This window comes from Chiloscyllium plagiosum, unplaced genomic scaffold, assembly GCF_037043375.1.
Source record: "Chiloscyllium plagiosum isolate Xiang-an unplaced genomic scaffold, Cpla_swu_hap1 HiC_scaffold_18, whole genome shotgun sequence".
Classification (NCBI taxonomy): Eukaryota; Metazoa; Chordata; class Chondrichthyes; order Orectolobiformes; family Hemiscylliidae; genus Chiloscyllium; species Chiloscyllium plagiosum.
Window position 1 is genome coordinate 69,708,661 of NW_028270156.1, and position 25,742 is coordinate 69,734,402.

Genomic DNA, 25,742 nt, shown 5'->3' on the forward strand with positions numbered 1-25,742 from the left:
CATGTTTCTACTCACAAGAGAAGGCTATACAAGGAAGGTGGCATATTGTAAAGCTCCAAGTCTGGGAGGGAAAAATCCTGGAAATTCAGAACTTTGAATCAAAGCATATTGATATTGTGGGAATTAAAACATTAGGATGAACAGGGGATGGATTCTGTGATACGCATTTCAGTTGAATCATTCAATGATTGAAGTCTGTGTACCTTCTTAGAGATAGGATGTTGTAATTGTAATGAAAATTTACCCACTTCCATCTACAAAAGCTAAACATTGTAGAGGCAGGAAATTTAAAATCAAAACAGAAATGCTAAAAATACTCAGCAAGTGAGGTAGCACTTCTCCATCCCAACAACAAAAGTTTTATCAGTATCCTTGTAAACCTCTTTTGCATTTGCTGCAATGCCTTTGCATCCTTTTTAAAGTTTGGCAATAAGACTGCATGATAGTGAGGACTGCAGATCCTGGAGAGTAAGAGTCGATAAAGTGTAACGCTGGAAAAGGCACAGCAGGTCAGGCAGCCTGACCTACTGTGCCCTTTCCAGTGCAGCACATTATCAAATAAGACATCCTTAAGTTGTGAAAAGAGGATTTGCTTCGGAAGTGAATTACTTGGTTTGAGATGCAGTGTCTAGACCACAGCAGCTGTTTAAAAATGATCACGGTTGCAATTGAATCACTTCTTACAAAGTTCTGGGAAGGAAGCACTGTCTCCTGACTTCTCCAATGCCATTTTTGATTCACTTTCCAGGAAGCATGGTGAATTAATTTGGGGAAACCTAACCCTCTTTTCACTGTGAAGATTCCCAAACAATCCTGATCCATCTCTCAGCACAGACTCATTCTCATTTCTGGCAATATCAAAACCAACCATTGGCATGACCTTTACTGGTTGACCAATACAAGCAAAGTATTGGTACAATACACAGAACTCTACATGGCCTTTATTGACCTTCATTGATCAATTCCACCTCAGAAAGTCCCAGATGGCCTCCTTCTTCCATGATTGTAACTTCCCTTCCCATACGGTTGACAATGCCCTCCAGTGCATCTCCTCTACTTCACGCATCACCGCCCTGGAACCCCACCCCTCCCAAAGCAACAAGGGCAGAACCTCCCTGGTCCTCACCTTCCACCCCATCAACCTCTGCATACATTGCATCATCCTCCACCACCTCCAAACAGACCCCATCACCAAAGATATATTTCATCCCCACCTCTATCAGCATTCCGGAAAGACCATTCCCTTTGTGACTCCCTTGTCAGGTTGACACCCCACACCAGCCCAGACCCTACTCCTGGCACCTTTCCCTGTCATCGCAGAAAGCGCAAAACCTGCACTCACACCATGCCCCTCACCTCTGTCCAAGGCTGCAAGAGATCCTTCCACATCCGTCAGAATTTACCTGTACCTCTACCAAAGTATAAATTGCACCTGGTGTGGTCTCCTCTACATTGGGGAGACAGGATGCCTTCTTGCAGATCATTTCAGAGAACATCTCTGGGACATCCACACCCATCAAACCCACTGCCCCGTGGCAGAACACTTCAACTCCCCTTGCCATTCTGTCAAGGACATGCAGGTCCTGGGCCTCCTCCACCACCAAACCATTACCACCCGATGCCTGGAGGAAGAACACATCATATTCCACCTTGGGACGCTGCAACCAGATGGGATTAATGTGGATTTCAACAGTTTCCTCATTCCCCTCCCCCCACATTGTTCCAGTCCCAAGCCTCCAACTCTGCACCACCCTCCAGACCTATCCACCACTTCCCCCCTTTGACCTATCACCTTCTCCCTCACCTTCATCCACCTATCGCTTTCTCAACTACCTCCCCCCCCCGCCCCACCTCGTTCCTACTTATCTCTCAGCCCCAGCCCACAAGTTTCATTCCTGATGAAGGGCTTATGCTCGAAACGTTTGTTCTCCTGCTCCTCAGATGCTGCCTGACCTGCCATGCTTTTCCAGCAACACACTCTCAACTCTGATCACCAGCACGGAGACAGTGAGGTCTGCAGATGCTGGAGATCAGAGTTGAGAGTGTGCTGATGTGTGTCTCAACTCTGACCTCCAGCATCTGCAGTCCTCACTTTCTCCTCCTTTATTGACCTGTGAAAAACCTTTGGCCCCCATTAACCACGAGGCCCTTTGAAAGTTCTCCTGAGTCTTGAATGCCCAATAAAATTTCTTAGTACCCTTCGATTCTTTCAACTTTTGATTCCTTGATTCTTGTGTGATTCCATCGGCTCTCATCATCTTTAATCCAACGCCTGGTCATTTGCGAGCTGCTTCCATCAAGGGATGATTCTTGGAGCCTTGACTTGACAGGGAGCTTTTTAATCTCAGCAGGGTGAAGAGTCCAGCCTAGGGTCACATGAGTCAAAGCCAAGTTCCCAACACACAAACATTTCACCATGGGCAAGGCTGTGCAGTTCACATGCGGGTCGCAAGGTAGTTCCAGCGCCAAAACTGCGAAGTGTTGACAGTACGTGGATTTGAAAGTGAAGCCTGACTGAGGTGAAGTGAGTCCACACTCTTTCCCCACTACATACACAAACACACACACAGACATCTTGACACCAAACCGACTACAGCTCCCAGAATACAGTGCGCCGCTCACCGCGCCTGCGCACTGGCTGTCCGTCCGGCGGCAGCAAGATGGCGGCTCGGCTGGGCAGCCTCCCGGAGCTTGGAGCCCTGCAGCTGCTCTTGAAGGTAATGCGAGAGAGGCTCAGAAACCCTCACTGGTACCGATGGATCCCACTAGCGGCCTGGCAAACTCAGAACCTGCTCACCCTTCCTGATCAATGACCCGAAACCACCGAGTTTGCTCCCAAAACGTTCGGCGTGTGTGTAATTTTCCCCAAGATACGGGGCGGGGTGGTCAGGCAACTGTATTGATGCATGTACTTTTTTTTCCCTTCGGCGGATTTCTCTGTGTGAAATCGTCACGTTTTAAAAAAGTATAGGAACGCAAAATAAAATCAAAGTACAGGAAATTCGGCCTACAAGCAATTGCGCAAGCAACTTGTTAAAGTTTTGATAGAATTATGAAGGATGAACAAGACTAATTATTTCCTCTGCTTGTAGTTCAGTGACCAAGGGTCGTCAACTTAAAATTCATCACTGAGTGAGGAGAAGCAGTTCTTTCGATCTAATCTTTAAATCCTTACAGTGTGGAAGCAGCCAATTCAGCCCATCAAGTCCACACCGACCCTTGGAAGAGCATCCCACCCACACTGCATAACCCTGCATTCCCCATGGCTAAGTCACCTAACCAACACATTCCTGGACACTATGGGTAATTTAGCATAGCTAATCCACCTAACCAGCTCATCTTTGGATACCTCTGTGGGAGAAAACTAGAGCACCCAGAGGAAACCCACACAGTTACCCAAGGGTGGAATCTAATCTGGCTTCCTGGTGCTGTGAGGCAGCATTGCTAACAACTGAGCCACCGTGCAAACATTAATAGATTATTTACTGCTCACAATGACGACTTTATATTGGCAAGGCCAAATGCAGACTAAATGCCTTCTTTTTGGAACACCTCTGTAGGAATGATTGTGATCTTCCAGTTGCTTGCCATTTCTGTAAACCATCTGATGCTTTTGGTAACATTTCTGTCCTGGGTCTGCTGCAATGTTCCAATGAAGCATAATGCAAGCTTGAGGCTTAGACACCTTACAGCTTCTAGGACTTTATGAATTGCACAACTTCATAGCCTACTACAAAACATTGTCCTCTATATGTTCTTACTCCCTCCCCCAGGCCTTGTTTACTTTGCTCTTGGCAAAGAGGACTCATTTTCTCCCTTTCAAACCTTAATTTACACCCATTTTACATCTCTCTCACAACAATTAAAACCTCTTTTTCACTGGGCCACCACATCATTTGTTCACTTGCTACCAGCCTTTTGTCAAAAGTACACAATATACCATTTTCCAAACCCTTTCAGTTCTGAAGGAGAGTCACGTTGGACTCTGTCTCTTTTATTACAGATGCTACCAGACTTGCTGAGTTTGTCTAGCATTTTGTTTTTATAGCAGTTTAGTGAGATCCATTTACAAAATGATGCATAGAGGTTATAAAGGAAGAATAATAAACGTTTGAAGGAAAAAGAACAGGACGTGTTTTGAGAAAGTAAGGCAGCAGTTTGGATTTTTCAAGCACTCATAAGAGTCCTGTACTATAAGAGGTTATAAGCAGTAATTTTACTTAAAGTGCCACTGGCACCAGTACAGAGAAGGGTCTTCAAATTTTTAAATTGTGTTATAACATTTAATTGCATCAAAAGTTGAGTGCTACGAAGAAACAAGGGACAGAAAGGAATTAGTTCACAAACTCCTGAGCAGTAACATAAATCAGTGAATCAGAGGTACATGTAACAAGGATGATACAATAATTATGGGTGACTTCAATCTTCGTACAGATTGGACAGAGCAGATTTGCAGCAATAATGTGCAAGATGAGATCATGGAACAGTATGTCTGGGAACCAACCCAACGATAGATAATTCTAGATCTAGTTTTGTGCAATGAGACAGGAATAATAGTAAAGGGATGTCTTGGGAAAAGTTATCAGGGAAAGGTGACTATAATGTGGTAGAGCGTTATATTGAATTTGAAAATAATTTACTAAAGTGTGGAACTAAATCCAGAAATTAAGCTAATAGATATGGAATCATAGTTTTACAGCACAAAAAGAGGCCTTCAGCCCATCATGTCTGCAACAGTCATTAAACATAGGAATGTTGTGCTCGGCCAGCACTAGTTGCACTTGAGAAGGTAATGTTAAGTTATAAGTAATGTGATAGCAAATTACAGTTTCCAAGTTTGAGGATATGAGAGAAACTCACCAGCTACTAAAGATTTGTTTTTAAAAAAACACAAACTTTCCTTTCTAGTTTTTTTGAAAAATGTTTACAAAGTATTCTCTTAACCACTCTGTGCTCCATTCTCTTCACTCAGAATCTGACAATGATTTTCCATTTGTTAGCTTGAAACAATAATGCAAGCTAAGTCAAACTGCAATATACATTAAGAAATTTACAGAAGAGAATGGAAATTTTGCATTTCTCCCAAGAGAATATTTCAAGGAGAAAGCATCCTTTAAAAGGTGGTTATTTTTCTGCATTGACTATATGTTTTTAGATGGTAAGAGATTAAGAAGCATTTACATTCAGAGGGCTCCTTGTACAAGTTAACATATAGGTACAGCAAGCAGTTAGGAAGACAAATGGTATGGTAGATTTTATTACAAAATGATTGGAGTGAAAGTGTAATGAATTACTCCAATTGTACAGAATGCTGACCACAATTGGAGTACAGGCTACTCTTTGAGTCTCCTTGCCCTAAAGTGAATGCAGCGAAGTTTCACTAGATTGACTGAGTCAAGACAAGGCAATGTTCTATGGAACTGAAGATAATGAAAACTCATCCAATTATTAAAGGACTTGGCTGAGTCTATCAAGGGAGAGTGTTTCTCCTGATTGGATCCAGAGTGTTACTGCTTCAGGCTAAGATGAGAAATATTTTTCACTAAGTATCATAGAGTCATAGAGATGTACAGCATGGAAACAAACCCTTCGGTTCAACCTGTCCATGCTGATCAGATATCCCAACCCAATCTAGTCCCATCTGCCAGCACCCTGCCCATATCCCTCCAAACCCTTCCTATTCATATACCCATCCCAATGCCTTTTAAACGTTGCAATCGTACTAGCCTCCACCACTTCTTCTGGTTGCTCAATCCATACTCCTACCACCCTCTGTGTGAAAAAGTTGCCCCTTAGGTCTCTTTTATATCTTTCCCCTCTCACCCTAAACCTATGCCCACTAGTTCTGCACTCCCCAACCCATGGAAAAGACTTTGTCTATTTATCCTATCCATGCCCCTCATAATTTTGTAAACCTCTTATAATGTCACTCCTCAGCCTCCGACACACCAGGGAAAATAGCCCCAGTCTATTCAGCCTCTCCCTATAGTTCAAATCCTTCATCCCTGGCAACATCCTTGTAAATCTTTTCAGAACCCTTCCAAGTTTCACAACATCGTTCCGATAGGAAGAATGGTGGTAGATCTTTGGAATTTTCTCCTCCAAAATGAGCCTGTTGTTCAGTTGCTGAGTGTATTCAAAACTGGTGGATTTTTAGTTTGTGGATCTTAAGAGGTCAGGGAGAGTGATGCTGCAGTAGAAGATCGGTTCTGATGTATGACAGAGTAAAAACTGAAAGAGTCCAGATCCTTTTTATGTTCACGATAGTGATGCCCCTTTATAATTTGTTTTCATCTATGTAAAAATCTTCAGCTTGAAGAGCTCAGTGGTCATCTATCTAAATTAAAGAATATGATGTCTATGTTTTTGTGTAAGGAATCAGTCTCTTTAATTCATGTTGCAGGATCATTATGGCTAAAATTTCACCCGATATAACTTTGTTAGTGTTGGTGCTGTGGTGACTTCTGAGCCTGAAAGGATTGATGAGGGCAGACCAATGGAAATCATCTTTATCGACTTCAGTAAGACATTCAACAAGATTTCTCATGGTAGACTGATTTGCAAGATTGGAAAAAGTGAGGACTGGAGATGCTGGAGAATCAGAATCAAAAAGTGTGATGCTGGAAAAGCACAGCAGGTCAGGTGACATCTGAGGAGCAGGAGAATCGACATTTTGGGCATAAGTCTTTCTTCAGGAATGTGAAGGGAGAAGGGGACTGAGAGATAAATAGGGGAGTTGGGATGGGGGGGAGGTAGCTGGGAAGCCAATGGATGCAGGTGGGGGAGTAATTGTGATAGGTCATTGGGGAGGGTGGAAACTGGTGAAATTGATGTTGAAGCCATGTGGTTGAAGGGTCACATGGAGGAAGATGAGGTGTTCTTCCTCCCATTGGTGGGTGGCTTTGGTTTGCAGAAGAGCAAACACAGGATTTGCATGTCCTTGGGATAGTGGGAGGGGGAATTGAAGTGGTCGACCACAGCGCGTTGGGATTGTTTGGTGCATGTGTCCCAGACATGTTCTCTGAAATGTTCCGCGACTTGGAGCCCACTCACAGCATTTCAAGGAACATCTCTGGGACACGTACACCAAACCAACCCACTAACCTTTGGCTGACCACTTCAACACCCCCTCCCACTACCCCAAAGACATGCAAACCCTGGGCTTGCTCCACCACCAAACCAAAGCCACCCGCCAACTGGAAGAAGAACGCCTCATCTTCCGCCATTGGACCCTTCAACCACATGGCATCAGCATCAACTTCACCAGTTTCCAAATCTCCCCTCCCCCCACCTCATCCCAGATTCAACCCTCAGTATCACCCTCTTGATCTGTCTACCTGTCCATCTTCCCTCCCACCTATCATAATTACCCTCCACCTGCACCTGCCTGTCACCTTCCCAGCAATCTTCTTCCCAGCCTCACCGCCAGCCCCATTTATCTCTTAGCCCCCTTCCCCCTCCAAATTCCTGAAGAAGAGCTTATGCCCAAAACGTCAACTCTTCTGTTCCTTGGATACTACCTGACCTGCTGTGCTTTTCCAACCCCACACTTTTCGACGCTGACTAGCAAGGTTAGACCACACTGAACACGGGGAGAACTAGCCATTTGGATACAGAACTGGCTTGAAGGAAGAAGACAGAGGGTGGTGGTGGAAAGATGCTTTTCATTCTGGAGGCTTGTGACCAGCAGTGTTGCACTGCTGGATCCACTGATTTTCATCATGTATCTAAATGATTTGGATGTGAACATAGGAGATATGGTTAGTAATTTTGCAGATGACACCAAAATTGGAGGTGTAGTGGACAGTGAAGAAAGTTATCTGAGTACAACGGGACCTTGATCAGATGGGCCAGTGGGCTGAGGACTGGCAGATGGAGTTTAATTTAGATGAACGCAAGATGCTGCATTATGGAAAGGCAAATCAGAGCAGAACTTATACACTTAATGATAAGGTCTTGGGAAGTGTTGCTGAACAAAGCAACCTTGGAGTGCAGGTTCATAGAGAGTGGAGCCACAGAGATGCACAGCACAGAAACAAACCCTTTGGTCCAACTTGTCCATGCCAACCAGATATCCTAAATTGATCTGGTCCTATTTGTCAGCACTTGGCCCATTATAACTGGGACCTCTAAACCCTTCCTATTCATATATCCATCCAAATGTTTTTTAAATGTAATTGTACCAGCCTCCACCATATCCTCTGGCAGCTCATTCCATACACGCACCACCCTCTGCGTGAAAAAGTTGCCCTTTAGGTCCCTTTTAAATCTTTCCCCTCTCACCCTAAACCTATGCCCTTTAGTTCTGGACTCCTCCAACCCAGGGAAAAAAGACCTATTTACCATATCCATGCCCCTCATGATTTTATAAACCTCTATAAGGTCACCCCTCAGTCTCCGATGCTCCAGGGAAAACAGCCCCAGCCTATTAACCTTCTCCCTGTAGCTCAAACCCTCTAGTTGCAAATAGACAGAATAGTGAAGAAGGCGTTTAGTATGCTTGCCTTTATTAGTCAGTGCATTGAGTATAGGAGTTGGGACGTCATGTTGTGGCTGTACAGGACATTGGTTAAGCCACTTTTGGAATATTATGTGCAATTCTGGTCTTCCTGCTATAGGAAGGATGTTGTGAAACTGAAAGGGTTCAGAAAAGATATACAAGGATGTTGGCAGGGTTGGAGAGGTTGAGCTATGGGGAGAGGCTGAATAGGCTGATGGTACTTTCCCTGGAGCGTTGGAGGCTGAGGGGTGAACTTACAGTGGTTCGTGAAATCATGAAGGGCATGGATAGGGTGAATAAGTAAGGACTTTTCCCTGGGGTGGGAAAGTCCAAAACGAGAGGGCGTAGGTTTAAGGTGAGAGGGGAAAGACTTAAAACGGATCTAAGGGGCAACTTTTTCACGCAGAGGGTGGTGCATGTGTGGAAAGAGCTGCCAGAGAAAGTGGTGAAGGCTAGTACAATTGCAACACTTAAATCTGGATCAGTATATGACCAGGAAGGGTTTAGAGGGATATGGGGCAAATTCTGATAGATGTGACTAGGACATCTGGTTAACATGGACGAGTTGGACTGAAGGGTCTGTTTCCATGCTGTACAGCTCTCTGACTTTAAATGACATTCAGACTTGAACCCATATTGTAGGTGCTGAGGGAAGGCCTCTCCCTGATGAGGCTTTAAAATGAGTCGCAAGTGAGGACTGCAGATGCTGGAGATTAGAGTAGAGAGTGTGGTGCTGGAAAAGCACAGCAGGTCAGGCAGCATCCAAGGAGCAGGAGAATCATCAGGCAGGGCTTTTGCCTGAAACATTGATTCCCCTGCTCCTTGGATGCTGCCTGACCTGCTGTGCTTTTCCAGCCCTACACTCCCAAGCTTTAAACTGCAGCCAGGTTTGCTCTCTTAGGTGGAAGGAAAAAAGATTCCATAGCACTATTGTAGGAGTGGGGAAATTCTCCTCAGGAATAGTAGTTGACTATCCAGTTACTTATCTCCCTGTTATTTGCATGTGTGCCTATTCGCTTATATTACAATCATTGAACTACTTTGCATTGATATAGAGAATGAATGGTGAGTAAATTGAAGTTATTTGCTAAATGATTCTAGTGGTCTTGCCTCTGTCCTGTTTGGAAGGTTCTTTCAAAGATCTGTCTGATGTAATGTGGATTTTTTAGTATTGTGCAGAATTTTGCTTTATGCCTAATTTGCGTGTCCTTTTTCGAGAGCTACATTTGTATTGATTCATGTGTCTCTGGAAGAGTAATCCCAGCTCTCTTCCAATGAAAGGATTTACACTATTTCAGCTTTTTTTCTGTTGGCAAGAATCCCAGAGCTCTTTTGGAATGCTGATCACCTTTGCACAGTTCCCAGTGAAATAAAGGAAATGCAGTCATTCAGTCTCCCAAGTGCTTTGCTGCTAGCGAGACCTCTGCTTTTACCATGTCGCTGATACTTGGAACTGTAACATTGAAGTCTTGTGCATTTCAGTCCGTGAGGCGCCTCTGTGAGCTCTTGAGTAGTTTTCATTTTTTACTTCTGTGAGAGGAACTCTGATTCCTGTTCCATTACTCAGTAACAGGCTAGTGATTCTGATGGAAGGAAAGCACTGATAATCAAGCTCCATTACTCCATGAGCCAAGCCAAAAGTGTAAATGCTTTATTTAATCATCAAAATATTCAATTTGTTCATTTTTATATTATTCGAGATAAAAGAAATGTACACCAGGCATTAACTTATCAAAAACTAAACCAAACTTACTCCTCTTATGTTAAGTGGTTAAACCAATTACTAGCAAGGCTGTTATGCAAAAGTAAACTCTATTCCATTATTCTCAAACGCACGCATTCACGCTATTGATAAGACAATGCAGTTCTATAGGGATAATATGTTTAACAAAAATCCCCAAAGGGAAAAAGCAATGAATAAGTGTTAAAGTTCTCTTACACGTTCTCAACATTTCTGTGCGGGTTTCCCCCAGGTGCTCTGGTTTCTTGCTCCAGTTCAAAGATGTGCAGGTCAGGTGGATTAGCCACGGGAAATGCAGGGTTACAAGGCCAGAGTATGGAGGTGGGTCTAAGTGGGATCGTCTTTGGAAGGGTGGTGTGGACTTGATGGGCAGAATGGCCTGCTACTACACTATATGGTTTCCTGTGGTAAAGGATACAAATAGGAAGAGTTCTTAACAGTCCAGTCATTAGATTAGATTAGATTAGATTAGATTACAGTGTGGAAACAGGCCCTTCGGCCCAACAAGTCCACACCGACCCGCCGAAGCGAAACCCACCCATACCCCCACATTTACCCCTTACCTAACACTATGGGCAATTTAGTATGGCCAATTCACCTGACACTGCACATCTTTGGATTGTGGGAGGAAACCGGAGCACCCGGAGGAAACCCACGCAGACACAGGGAGAACGTGCAAACTCCACACAGTCAGTCGCCTGAGGCGGGAATTGAACCCGGGTCTCTGGCGCTGTGAGGCAGCAGTGCTAACCACTGTGCCACTTTCCACTGACAGAATCAAGATACTGACTGCCATAGAATTGATATGGTCTTCAAATCAGATTTGAGTTCAGATGAGAGTTAGTTAGAAGTCATGATATTTAATGTTATCATGCTCCCACAATATTTCAGCTGAGGGAGAGTGAGTGTGGGATCCTTGTGGCTGATTCAGCTTTAAGATATTCTGCTTATGTTTCAGGAGAGTCAGAACCTGGTCTGTCCAGGCTGGAAGACTTTCTTCAACGGACTCAACAAATGGAAAACAGCAACTGCAGCCCACAGGCTGTTGCCATATAACCTTTAGCATGGGTCTTCTTTCAAGCCAGTTTTACAGCAATTAAAGTAATAAAATCCATCACTTAACTGTCTCAAACGTTTTGCTTGCCTTCAAAATGCAAAGTCATCTGATTTTTTTTGTAAGCAGTTTTGTAAACACTCTAATCATTTGACTTTTCAATTTCAAGAAGTCATATAGTAAACCCTCTTCAACCCAGACGTTGTTGAAATCTTCCATCTCTCTGCCTCTGTTATGAAGTTATTTTTTAAGGATAGTATATTTTCAACAGTAATCACAACTATTGTATAAGGTGGTATATTTTATTATGTTCGAATTGTAAGCTATTCAGATCCATTTGGATTCTATTCGAAAACATTTAGGAGCTTTACCCTTAGTGAGAAATTCAGATGTTTTGTATTGTGAGCAACATTGTCTATACAGTGGATCCAATTATCCAATATCCTCCAATGAACTTTTGCTGTCTCCATTTACAGTTTTAAATTAAATTTCTATTTTTTAAGCAGTGTCAGTTTGTAATTGTAACTTCTATGCCTTCACTTCCTTGATAAAACTCTGTAGCTCGTTTTCTGCTCTGCTCACAACTAATCTTCTTAAAGTCATCAACAACAAGTACTGGCTGTGACAAGAGAAACTTCCCCCTTCAAGTCATCTTTAATATCCATGTTTTGAATATCCTTTAGCCCCTGCTGTTCCTCTCTTATCCAGCTCCATGTGACTGGTCTTTCTCAGTCTGTTGCTTCTATTCCAGTGCAGCTACTGAATGTTGAATAGTTTCTCCTTGAGCTGCTTCATAATCAACAATTCAGGACTTCCACTTCTCCTCTTGAGTTTATGCTGTATAATGTTCTCCATGTATTCTGATAACACCCAGTTCTCCCTTTTTCAAAGAACTCATTAGAGTTTGCCTGATTGCTTGAGGATAAGCCAGAATTTCCTCAGAGCCAGAAATTGCTGGAGACACTCAACAGGTCAAGCAGCATCTATGGAGGGAAGCACAGTGAATGTCTCAAATCCAGTGACTCTACTTCAGAATTGAACTTGAAGACTCTCAACAGATGCTGCCTGACCTGCTGAGGTCCTCCAGCAATTTCTGTCTTTGTTTCAGACATCAGCATCCACAGTTCTTTGTTTTACCTCCTCAAAGCTATCCTGTTTAAATGCTACCAAAACACCACCATTGTGTTTTCCAGACTACCAATGTGAGTAGAGACAAACTCTTTTTAAATATAATATGTTTGAACAAGATTTGAGTTTTTAAATGCATGGCTTAAGGAGGTACATCGATCCAAAAGAATCCTTATCACATGCTATGACCTTTCTTCTTATCCTACACCTTTACCACTGGTACCTCATGATCTATTCTTGGCCCTTTGTATTTCACATCCGTACCATCCATTGTTGATATCATCATCCAAAGACACAGCGCTAGTTTTCACGTGCACTGATGATGACACTCCGATCTGTCTCCTTGCTGCCTCTCGCCCCTTTTATTATCTACAAATTATCAAATTGTTTATCTGACATCCAGTGCTGGATGAGCCGAACTTTGCTCCAGTTAAGTACAGTAAACGCCCTAATAACTGGCATGCATGAAGAATAGGGGTGTGCCAGTTATGAGAATGCACCAGTTGCAGTGAGGACCACTCGTAAATACCGACAGTGAGATTTGATCAAAAGGAGAGAGGAAGATCAGTTCCCAGAGCGAGGAAATATACTCCTGTCGATTGGTGGTTACATGAGAATTCCTGATAACACCTTTGTCTCTGTTCCCTGTTGCAAACTGCTTTCCTTAGTCACCAACTCGTTCTTTCTATCTTCCTGGCTGAACCAGACAATTACCAACCTAAGTACTATTTTTGACCCCATAATGAGTTAAAACTTAAATCCGCGCCACCAGGAGAACCAACTTGTTCCACCTCCTGAACACAGCTCAATTTTACTCCTGTATCAATTTGCATAATGAAACCCTCATCCATTTTCTTTTTTTGTTCCAATGCATTTTTCCTGGCCAAATTTCCATATTCTACTTTCCCTAAATTTGAGGTCATCCAAAATTCCACCTGTGTAAGAGTCCCATTTGTCTATTATCCCTGTGCATATCTGCCTACTGCTCAAACAATCTTTTGATTTTAGAATTCCCTTTCTAGTTTTCTAATCTTCCTGTCACCTCTCCCAGCCCCACAGCCCTCAGAGATATCTGTACTTCTCTACCTCCAGTCCCTTGAACATTCCTGATATTGATCCATCCATTATTGACAGCCATGCCTTCAGTTTTCCAAGCCTAAAGTCCTGGAATTCCTCTCCAAAGCCTCTGCTTTTCTACATTTCCTTTTCCATTGATCTTCCTTAAAACCTAACTGTTTGACCAAACTTTCAATCTGCAATTTGACTTATGTGGTACAGTGTCTCACCTTTGCTTTATGGTGTTCTTGTGAGGCACTCAGGATGTTTTCTTACATTAAAGATCTTACAGAAACACAAATAGTTATATCATCAAAACACATTCGTTCAATTTGGCCACATTTCCCATTCTACCCCAGTTTCTGTTCCTGTGGCTGGTTCCAGATTGAATATTCCAGAGTCTACTCTCTAGCCTCCCAATCTCCACAAATCGAACTTGTTTGTTAATCTGTCACCAGCGCAGAGAGTTTAAAATCATTGCATTCATCCATATGGGCTCATCTCACTATAGTTCTGTGACCTAATATTCATGGTGTTTTACATAAGTGTAAATACAGATAATTAATGATTACCTACTTGGATTTCTGTTCTTTTTAGGCTCCCTCAAAGGATGTGGTGAGGCAGTTATGTCAGGAATGTTTTTCCACTTCAGCAACCAACTCAGTCAGGTTAGTTGACAGCACCGCCAAAAGTTTATCGGTGACCCCTGAGGAGGCAAAGCAGGTAGGTGAACCTCTGAGTTTTTAAGTCTGTACAATAATGATGCATTTATGGACAGCCTTGTCTGCACCTAAAAAGTAAATTACAGAGGAGCCTCGATTATACGAACGAGATGGGCGGGCATAATTTCATTCGGAAAATCGATTATTTGGTTAATCGATTAAATACCTTTCCTCTGGGACTCGGAGTTTTTAAAGTCTGCTTCCAATACAGGAGACTAGCGGCAGCACACAATGCGCGAGCCCCCGCCCCCGCTTCAACCCCGCCCATCCCCCAAACCCCTTCCACCTCCCAAACCCCTTCCAACACTGTCCCTGCCCCACGCCTACCTCCAGAATACCATCAAACCCCGCCTGCACCCGCCCCCCCCCCAACCCCGTCCAACACTACCCCGCACCTGCCCTCGGCCCCAATCCTGTCCAACACCGCACCCCTCCCCGCTCCCCAGCACAAAGCGGGCGAACCTCCACCCCAACACCACCCCCCCCCCACCCACACCCAGAACCCGTCCAACCCTGTCCCCTACCCTGAACCCCATCCAACACTGCGCCCCCGCTCCCCAACCTCATTCAACATTGCCCCCCCCACACCCCAATCCCGTCCTACCCTGCCCCCTTGTTTTAAAAAAATTCTCAAGGTCAAGGACCAGGCTCGCAGGAAAGTAGTCTGACACAGAACAAACAGCCAAGAGGCGAGTCTGCTAGAATATAAGTGTTTTATTCCCCGCAGCGTCGCCACAACCAGGTCTCGTACTTACAACGGGTCTGGTTTATACTCACTCTACGTGTTACCGGAACTGGGAGCCGTCAGTTCTCGTAGAGCGGTTGCCAACAACCCACGCTCGGCGGTTAAACGCAACCCCGGAGCAGACTCGACCGAACTGGAGACTTTTCCAGCTGATATACTCTTTTCGAGATCTAAACATTCATGTGAACAGCAGAGCAAGGCTGAAAAACACATTCCATTCTGGTCACATACAGATAAGAAGATTCACACGGGAAGGTGTGTAATAAGATTCACACGGGACTAAGCGACACCTTCCATTTTCGGTTAGATTCACACATGTATTGGGACACAATTTTAACCCTTTCACCACACCCCTCACTAGGGCAGCCGGACTGGTCACCAACATGGAGACTACTACTACTGCTGCTGCCTTTGTGGGGTAAGTCTCCATATGGTGTGCGCGCACAAGCACACTCGCACACACACAGCCACAGCCACACACACAACTTATTACTGCAACTTTTTGACAGGTTCCACATTTGCCATGTACAGAACAATGTTGGAGAGATTATCTGTGGAAGGGAGAGGGGGGTGGTTAGGGCACACAACTCTGTAGAACTCCACGGAAAGTGTGGGGGAGAGAGCGGGCGGGAGGTCAGTCATTTGGAGACGGTGCCTGTTTAATCACTAAACAAAAGACGCGATCACTGTTGGAAACACGTCTTTGATATAATGTTTCTATCGGGACCTCGAGATCTCCTTCGGATAATGTGATTTTCGGATAATTTGTATTCGGATAATCAAGGTTCCTCTGTAATGCTTTCCTGCAAATTTAGTGAATAATATGAATTGAGAAAGTAGAACATGGAGCAGTGTTTTGGGATCCAACATAAAAAGTTAGAGACAAACATGACTTTGCAAGAATCACAAAAACATCTTGTGCATCAGATACATAAGAGTCTGTGTCTGATGGACTTACCAAAAACATTGATTTGAAGAGGAAGTCTCTGTCTTTTTGCAGAAAACGTGGCCTCTTCACTCCTGATCTTTAGTGATTCAGATTCAGCACAAAATAACGGGATGAGGGTCCCTAAAATGTCTATAGATTAATTGTATCAGTTCCCTCTCAATATAGTGTCCTGCAAATGTTCCAGATGCAATGTTTCTTTTAACTGTGGGGCAGATTCTAAAAACCATCAGCATTTGCTATTTGTTATCAAACCTCACTGGGGTGGTGCGGTGCGGTGCAGTGGAAATCAAGCCCCACCATTCCTGGGGTCATCACACAAGTTAAAGATTTTTAAAACTTTTGCAGCAATTTCACAATTTTCCCGATTTTCAGATCTAGGTTGACAGAAAGTTGGGCCATGTATCTGTACTTAAAAGGAATTACTATTTATTAAAAGTAGTTAGACTCTAGCTAGAGGTAAATAACATCAACGTATAACACTAAGTTAAAAGAAAAAACTGTGAATGCCAGAAATCTGAAACAAAACAGAAATTGCTGGAGAAACTCAGCAGGTCTGGTATTTTCTGTGAAGAGAAAAACCCTCTGAGTCTCTGACTTATCATTTAGAAATCACAGTTTACAGCTACTGATGAAGCAAAGGTAAGCTGATTCGCTTCATGTTTATTGTTACTTGCTGCAGTGAACAAAGTGGGAGCTCCTGGTTAGTGGAGACCTTATAGATTCTCTTGTTCCCAACCTCAAGTTGTTCAGTTACCTGAGAACCAATCACCTGATTGTTAGCAGACAGAAGATGTTTGACATTGGGGTTTTAGACAATGGCCAGTTTTTAATCAGCTTGTTGCCACTCAAAGCTCCAGTTCCTCTGCAAACACCAGTGTAATCCACAGCTGTAAAAACAGTGTTCACAATTAATATCAAATGTCTTGATTTTAAACCGTGCAGCAATCTTCAGATTTAAAACTTTTCTTTTCTCATTTCAGCACACGTTTAAAAAAAAATGAAAAGGTATTATCTTTACAGTGTGCAAAACCAAAGTTTTTAACTCTGGATATTGATTACGCTGGAGGGGCAAAATATCGGGCAGTCTAGGGGGGTCCACTAGAATCAAAACTTACTAATTTGTCAATTTTATTCCGATTACAAAATAGCAAAAAAAAAACTCTGATGCAATAAAACTGAAGTAGATCGTTCACGTGAAGAAATTTGGACTTGTCACATTGATGCATGGAATTTTCAATTGCTTTTTCCAAAAATGTACTTTATTCACTTACAGAAGTACAGAAGAAAGTTGACATTTGAAAAGTTGCAAACTAAATCCGTTTCTTCCAGTACTATATATTACCATTATATTTACAGTATGCATTCACAATATTTATTCAGTGTCAAACAGACAACCCAAGAGGCTTTATCCAATTTTCAGCCTCTCTGTGAAATTATGTGAACTGGCTGAGATTTTGGATGCACCGGATGGATCTGACTGGAAGGGTACTTGTCAACACCAGCCAATGTTGGCGTTGAAACTTCTGGAGATGAGACATTGTATGGAATGACATTGGCAGTCTAATTAGAGTCATAGAAATGTACAACACAGAAACAGACCGTGCAGTCCAACTTGTCCATGCAGACCAGATATCCCAACCTAATCTCGTTCCATTTGCCAGCACTTGGCCCATTTTTCTCTAAACCCGTCCTATTCATAAACCCATCAAGATGCCTTTTAAATGCTGCAATTGTACCAGCCTACACCACTTCCTCTGGCAGCACATTCTGTACATGTGCCACTCTTTGCGTGAAAACGTTGCCCCTTGGGTCCTTTTTATATCTTTTCCCCTCTCACACTAAACCTATGCCCTCTAGTTCTGGACTCCCCCACCCCAGGGTAAAGACTTTGTCTATTTATCCTGTCCATGCCCCTCATGATTTTATAAACCTCGATAAGGTCACCCCTCAGCCTCCGATGCTCCAGGGAAAACAGCCCCAGCCTTTTTAACTTCTCCCTATAGCTCAAATCCTCCAACTCTGGCAATATTCTTATAAATCTTTTCTGAACCCTCAGTTTATAGAAAGTGAGGGACTGCAGATGCTGGAGATCAGAGTCGAGAGTGTGGTGCTGGAAAAGCACGGCAGGTCAGGCAGCATCCGAGGAGCAGGAGAATCGACGTTTTGGGCATAAGCATTCAGGCATTTCTGATGAAGGGCTTATGGACGAAACACCAATTCTCCTGCTCCTCGGATGCTGCCTGACCTGCTGTGCTTTTCCAGCACCACACACTTGACTTTGAACCCTCAGTTTGTTGATTTTAAAAAGTGGACCAATTTATCCCAAATCCAGGATTGGCTAACAGGGCAAAGTGGGACCAGCTAAACTTTGTAACTTGCAAATTCTGACGTAGGGCAAGGAAAGAAGTCCATTTTCTCAGAGTTGGGTATTTTGCTGGGGTAATAGTTTTTAATCAGCTTGTTGCCACTCAAAGCTCCAGTTCCTCTGCAAACACCAGTGTAATCCACAGCTGTAAAAACAGTGTTCACAATTAATATCAAATGTCTTGATTTTAAACCGTGCAGCAATCTTCAGATTTAAAACTTTTCTTTTCTCATTTCAGCACACGTTTAAAAAAAAATGAAAAGGTATTATCTTTACAGTGTGCAAAACCAAAGTTTTTAACTCTGGATATTGATTACGCTGGAGGGGCAAAATATCGGGCAGTCTAGGGGGGTCCACTAGAATCAAAACTTACTAATTTGTCAATTTTATTCCGATTACAAAATAGCAAAAAAAAAACTCTGATGCAATAAAACTGAAGTAGATCGTTCACGTGAAGAAATTTGGACTTGTCACATTGATGCATGGAATTTTCAATTGCTTTTTCCAAAAATGTACTTTATTCACTTACAGAAGTACAGAAGAAAGTTGACATTTGAAAAGTTGCAAACTAAATCCGTTTCTTCCAGTACTATATATTACCATTATATTTACAGTATGCATTCACAATATTTATTCAGTGTCAAACAGACAACCCAAGAGGCTTTATCCAATTTTCAGCCTCTCTGTGAAATTATGTGAACTGGCTGAGATTTTGGATGCACCGGATGGATCTGACTGGAAGGGTACTTGTCAACACCAGCCAATGTTGGCGTTGAAACTTCTGGAGATGAGACATTGTATGGAATGACATTGGCAGTCTAATTAGAGTCATAGAAATGTACAACACAGAAACAGACCGTGCAGTCCAACTTGTCCATGCAGACCAGATATCCCAACCTAATCTCGTTCCATTTGCCAGCACTTGGCCCATTTTTCTCTAAACCCGTCCTATTCATAAACCCATCAAGATGCCTTTTAAATGCTGCAATTGTACCAGCCTACACCACTTCCTCTGGCAGCACATTCTGTACATGTGCCACTCTTTGCGTGAAAACGTTGCCCCTTGGGTCCTTTTTATATCTTTTCCCCTCTCACACTAAACCTATGCCCTCTAGTTCTGGACTCCCCCACCCCAGGGTAAAGACTTTGTCTATTTATCCTGTCCATGCCCCTCATGATTTTATAAACCTCGATAAGGTCACCCCTCAGCCTCCGATGCTCCAGGGAAAACAGCCCCAGCCTTTTTAACTTCTCCCTATAGCTCAAATCCTCCAACTCTGGCAATATTCTTATAAATCTTTTCTGAACCCTCAGTTTATAGAAAGTGAGGGACTGCAGATGCTGGAGATCAGAGTCGAGAGTGTGGTGCTGGAAAAGCACGGCAGGTCAGGCAGCATCCGAGGAGCAGGAGAATCGACGTTTTGGGCATAAGCATTCAGGCATTTCTGATGAAGGGCTTATGGACGAAACACCAATTCTCCTGCTCCTCGGATGCTGCCTGACCTGCTGTGCTTTTCCAGCACCACACACTTGACTTTGAACCCTCAGTTTGTTGATTTTAAAAAGTGGACCAATTTATCCCAAATCCAGGATTGGCTAACAGGGCAAAGTGGGACCAGCTAAACTTTGTAACTTGCAAATTCTGACGTAGGGCAAGGAAAGAAGTCCATTTTCTCAGAGTTGGGTATTTTGCTGGGGTAATAGTTTTTAATCAGCTTGTTGCCACTCAAAGCTCCAGTTCCTCTGCAAACACCAGTGTAATCCACAGCTGTAAAAACAGTGTTCACAATTAATATCAAATGTCTTGATTTTAAACCGTGCAGCAATCTTCAGATTTAAAACTTTTCTTTTCTCATTTCAGCACACGTTTAAAAAAAAATGAAAAGGTATTATCTTTACAGTGTGCAAAACCAAAGTTTTTAACTCTGGATATTGATTACGCTGGAGGGGCAAAATATCGGGCAGTCTAGGGGGGTCCACTAGAATCAAAACTTACTAATTTGTCAATTTTATTCCGATTACAAAATAGCAAAAAAAAAACTCTGATGCAATAAAACTGAAGTAGATCGTTCACGTGAAGAAATTTGGACTTGTCACATTGATGCATGGAATTTTCAATTGCTTTTTCCAAAAATGTACTTTATTCACTTACAGAAGTACAGAAGAAAGTTGACATTTGAAAAGTTGCAAACTAAATCCGTTTCTTCCAGTACTATATATTACCATTATATTTACAGTATGCATTCACAATATTTATTCAGTGTCAAACAGACAACCCAAGAGGCTTTATCCAATTTTCAGCCTCTCTGTGAAATTATGTGAACTGGCTGAGATTTTGGATGCACCGGATGGATCTGACTGGAAGGGTACTTGTCAACACCAGCCAATGTTGGCGTTGAAACTTCTGGAGATGAGACATTGTATGGAATGACATTGGCAGTCTAATTAGAGTCATAGAAATGTACAACACAGAAACAGACCGTGCAGTCCAACTTGTCCATGCAGACCAGATATCCCAACCTAATCTCGTTCCATTTGCCAGCACTTGGCCCATTTTTCTCTAAACCCGTCCTATTCATAAACCCATCAAGATGCCTTTTAAATGCTGCAATTGTACCAGCCTACACCACTTCCTCTGGCAGCACATTCTGTACATGTGCCACTCTTTGCGTGAAAACGTTGCCCCTTGGGTCCTTTTTATATCTTTTCCCCTCTCACACTAAACCTATGCCCTCTAGTTCTGGACTCCCCCACCCCAGGGTAAAGACTTTGTCTATTTATCCTGTCCATGCCCCTCATGATTTTATAAACCTCGATAAGGTCACCCCTCAGCCTCCGATGCTCCAGGGAAAACAGCCCCAGCCTTTTTAACTTCTCCCTATAGCTCAAATCCTCCAACTCTGGCAATATTCTTATAAATCTTTTCTGAACCCTCAGTTTATAGAAAGTGAGGGACTGCAGATGCTGGAGATCAGAGTCGAGAGTGTGGTGCTGGAAAAGCACGGCAGGTCAGGCAGCATCCGAGGAGCAGGAGAATCGACGTTTTGGGCATAAGCATTCAGGCATTTCTGATGAAGGGCTTATGGACGAAACACCAATTCTCCTGCTCCTCGGATGCTGCCTGACCTGCTGTGCTTTTCCAGCACCACACACTTGACTTTGAACCCTCAGTTTGTTGATTTTAAAAAGTGGACCAATTTATCCCAAATCCAGGATTGGCTAACAGGGCAAAGTGGGACCAGCTAAACTTTGTAACTTGCAAATTCTGACGTAGGGCAAGGAAAGAAGTCCATTTTCTCAGAGTTGGGTATTTTGCTGGGGTAATAGATGGCCATAAAGAATCTCTCTGAAAATGCCTTTTCCTTTGAGTACTTGGGTTGGCATTTATTTATTAAGGTTTATTAGATTATTGTGGATTTTTGGACTTAATGCTAAACCCCAAAGGTCATAATCTTTTGTTTGGAAATAACCATACTGACATAAAGACAATCGCTAATTGAGAGGGCAAACTAACAGGGTTAATTGGACAAAGCATAATATTTGATTTTCCATTACAAAGATATGATGATGTAGAAGGCCAACATGGTCGATCGCTCTTTTAAATTCCCATGCTTCTAGGATCTTCTTTTCTTCACCCCTTCAGGCTGACGCTTTGATAACTTAAACGTTTATATATATATATTTCAAACACATACACACGTGGGATTCAAGATTTGCGACAAATGCCACCAAGGTGGGGGGGGGATAGGAACAGAAAATATGGGATGGTATTCAATTGAGAGAGGTAAAATTATACTGCTATTCGACAGGAGTTGTGGAGTATAAACTGGAACAATTGTTCTACAGGAAATGCATAACAGAAATGTGGAGACTGTTTAAGGAGCACTTGTTACAATTGTTGGATACCTTTGTCCCACTGAGACGGACAAGGAATGGTAAGGTGAAGGAGCCTTGGATGACAAGAGAAGCTTCTTGTCAAGAGGAAGAAGGAAGTTTACTTAAGGCTGAGGAAGCAAGGGTCTGGCACAGCTTTAGATGATTACAGGGTAACTAGGAAATAACTCAAAAATGGACTGAGGAGAGCTAGGAGGGGCAGGAAGGATTAGGGAAAACCCAAAGGCGTTCTACACTTATGTGTGGAATAAGACAATTATCAGAGAGAGGGTAGGGCTGATCAGGGATAATGGAGGGAACTTGTGCCTGGAGTCTGAAGATGTTGGGGAGGCCTTTATTGAGTTTTTTGCTTCAGTATTCACTAGACGCGAGGGACCTTGTTGATAGTGAGAACACTGAACTGGGTTAATGGCCTTGAACAGAATTATACTAAGAAAGTGGATGTGCTGGAAATTCTGGGAAGCATCAAGATAGATAAGTCCCCAGGCCCAGACCAGATATATCCAAGGTTACCATGGGAAGCAAAGAATGCGATTACTGCGTCTCTGACGATGATCTTTGCATCCTTGCTCTCTATGGGAATAGTACCGGATGATTGGAGGGAGGTGAATGTTGTTCATCTGTTCACAAAAAAGAATATGTAAATCCCTGGGAAATACAGACTAGTCAGTCTTACATCTGTGGTAAGCAAGGTACTAGAAATTATTCTGAAGATTGGATTTAAGACCATAAGACCATAAGACATAGGAGTGGAAGTAAGGCCATTCGGCCCATCGAGTCCACTCCGCCATTCAATCATGGCTGATACGCATTTCAGCTCCACTTACCAGCGTTCTCCCCGTAGCCCTTAATTCCTCTAGACAACAAGAATCTATCAATCTCGGCCTTGAAGACATTTAGCGTCCCGGCTTCCACTGCACTCCGTGGCAATGAATTCCACAGGCCCACCACTCTCTGGCTGAAGAAATGTCTCCGCATTTCTGTTCTGAAATGACCCCCTCTAATTCTAAGGCTGTGTCCACGGGTCCTAGTCTCCTCGTCTAACGGAAACAATTTCCTAGCATCCACCTTTTCCAAGCCATGTATTATTTTGTACGTCTCTATTAAGTCTCCCCTTAATCTTCTAAACTCCAACGAATACAATCCCAGTATCCTCAGCCGTTCCTCATATGTTAGACCTGTCATTCCAGGGATCATCCGTGTGAATCTCCGCTGGACACGTTCCAGTGCCAGTATGTCCTTCCTGAGGTGTGGGGACCAAAACTGGACACAGTACTCCAAATGGGGCCTAACCAGAGCTTTATAAAGTCTTAGTAGTACATCTCTGCTTTTATATTCCAACCCTCTTGAGATAAGAGACAACATTGCATTCGCTTTCTTAATCACGGACTCAACCTGCATGTTTACCTTTAGAGAATCCTCGACTAGCACTCCCAGATCCCTTTGTGCTTTGGCTTTATTAATTTTCTCACCATTTAGAAAGTTGTCTATGCTTTTATTCTTTTTGCCAAAGTGCAAGACCTCGCACTTGCTCACGTTAAATTCCATCAGCCATTTCCTGGACCACTCTCCCAACCTGTCTAGATCCTTCTGTAGCCTCCCCACTTCCTCAGTACTACCTGCCTGTCCACCTAACTTCATATCATCGGCAAACTTCGCTAGAATGCCCCCGGTTCCCTCATCCAAATCATTAATATATAATGCGAACAGCTGTGGCCCCAGCACCGAACCCTGCGGGACACTGCTCGTCACCGGCTGCCATTCTGAAAAAGAACCTTTTATCCCAACTCTCTGCCTTCTGTTAGACAGATCCTGTTAGACAATCCTCAATCCATCCCAGCAGCTCACCTCGAACACCATGGGCCCTCACCTTGCTCAGCAGCCTCCCGTGTGGCACCTTATCAAAGGCCTTTTGAAAGTGTAGATAGACCACATCAACTGGGTTTCCCTGGTCTAACCTACTTGTTACCTCTTCAAAAAATTCCAACAGGTTTGTCAGGCATGACCTCCCTTTACTAAATCCATGTTGACTTGTTCTAATCAGACTCTGCTCTTCCAAGAATTTAGAAACCTCATCCTTAATGATGGATTCTAGAATTTTACCAACAACCGAGGTTAAGCTGATTGGCCTATAATTTTCCATCTTTTGCCTTGATCCTTTCTTGAACAAGGGGGTTACAACAGCCATCTTCCAATCATCCGGGACCTTTCCTGACTCCAGTGACTCTTGAAAGATCTCAACCAATGCCTCTGCTATTTCCTCAGCCTCCTCTCTCAGAACTCTAGGGTGTATCCCATCGGGGCCAGGAGATTTATCAATTTTAAGACTTTTTAACTTTTCTAGCACTATCTCTTTCGTAATGGCAACCATACTCAACTCAGCCCCGTGACACCCTTTAATTTTTGGGATATTACTCATGTCTTCCACTGTGAAAACTGACGCAAAGTACTTGTTAAGTTCTCCTGCTATTTCCTTATCTCCCATCACTAGGCTTCCTGCATCAGTTTGAAGTGGCCCAATGTCTACTTTTGCCTGTCGTTTGTTTCTTATGTACTGAAAGAAACTTTTACTATTATTTCTAATATTACTGGCTAGCCTACCTTCATATTTGATCCTCTCATTTCTTATTACACTCTTTGTAATCCTCTGTTTGCTTTTGTATCCTTCCCAATCTTCTGATTTCCCACTGTTCTTAGCCACTTTATAGGATCTCTCTTTTTCTTTAATACATTTCCTGACTTCCTTTGTCAGCCAAGGTTGTCTCATCCCTCCCCGGTTAATCTTTCTTTTCTTGGGAATGAACCTCTGTACAGTGTCCTCAATTATACCTACAAACCCCTGCCATTTTTGCTCTACTGTCTTCCCGGTTAGCCTCTGCTTCCAGTCTATTTTAGTCAGTTCCTCTCTCATGCCCTCATAATTACCTTTATTCAACTGTAACACCATTACATCCGATTTTGCCTTCTCCCTTTCAAACTCCAGACTGAACTTTACCATATTATGGTCGCTACTTCCTAAGGGTTCCCTTACTTTAAGATTTTTTATAGAGTCTGGTTCATTGCAAAGCACTAGGTCCAGAATAGCCTGCTCTCTTGTGGGCTCCATGACAAGCTGTTCCAAAAAGCCATCCTGTAAGCATTCCATGAATTCCCTTTCTTTAGATCCACTAGCAACATTATTTACCCAGTCCACCTGCATATTGAAGTCTCCCATGGTCAATGTAACCTTGCCTTTCTGACATGCCTTCTCTATTTCCTGGTACATGTTGCGTCCCTGGTCCTGACCACTGTTAGGAGGTCTATACACAACTCCAATTATGTTTTTTTTGCCTTTGTGGTTCCTCAATTCCACCCACACAGACTCCACATCATCCGACGCTATGTCATTCAATACCATAGATTTAATTTTGTTCTTAATTAACAAGGCAACCCCACCCCCTCTGCCCACCTCTCTGTCTTTTCGATAAGTTGAAAAACCATGGAGGTTTAACTGCCAGTCCTGACCCCACTGTAACCAAGTCTCTGTGATGCCGACTACATCATAATCATTCACTATTATCTGTGCCATTAGTTCATCGGCTTTGTTAT

General features: G+C 43.1%; 1 protein-coding gene across 2 annotated transcripts in view; it reads left to right on the forward strand.

Annotated features, from left to right (window-relative positions):
* The first annotated feature begins 2,654 nt into the window (after positions 1–2,654).
* commd9 (COMM domain containing 9) overlaps positions 2,655–25,742 on the forward strand; it is a 36,267-nt gene continuing 13,179 nt past the window's right edge. Inside the window, exons 1-2 of one of the 2 annotated variants that reach the window (XM_043706261.2) lie at positions 2,655–2,717; positions 14,077–14,202. In XM_043706261.2, coding sequence (XP_043562196.1) covers positions 2,661–2,717; positions 14,077–14,202 — 183 coding nt within the window. In that variant the 5' untranslated portion in view covers positions 2,655–2,660. The remainder of the gene's footprint in view (positions 2,718–14,076; positions 14,203–25,742) is intronic. The other variant, XM_087996779.1, reaches the window with a different exon arrangement.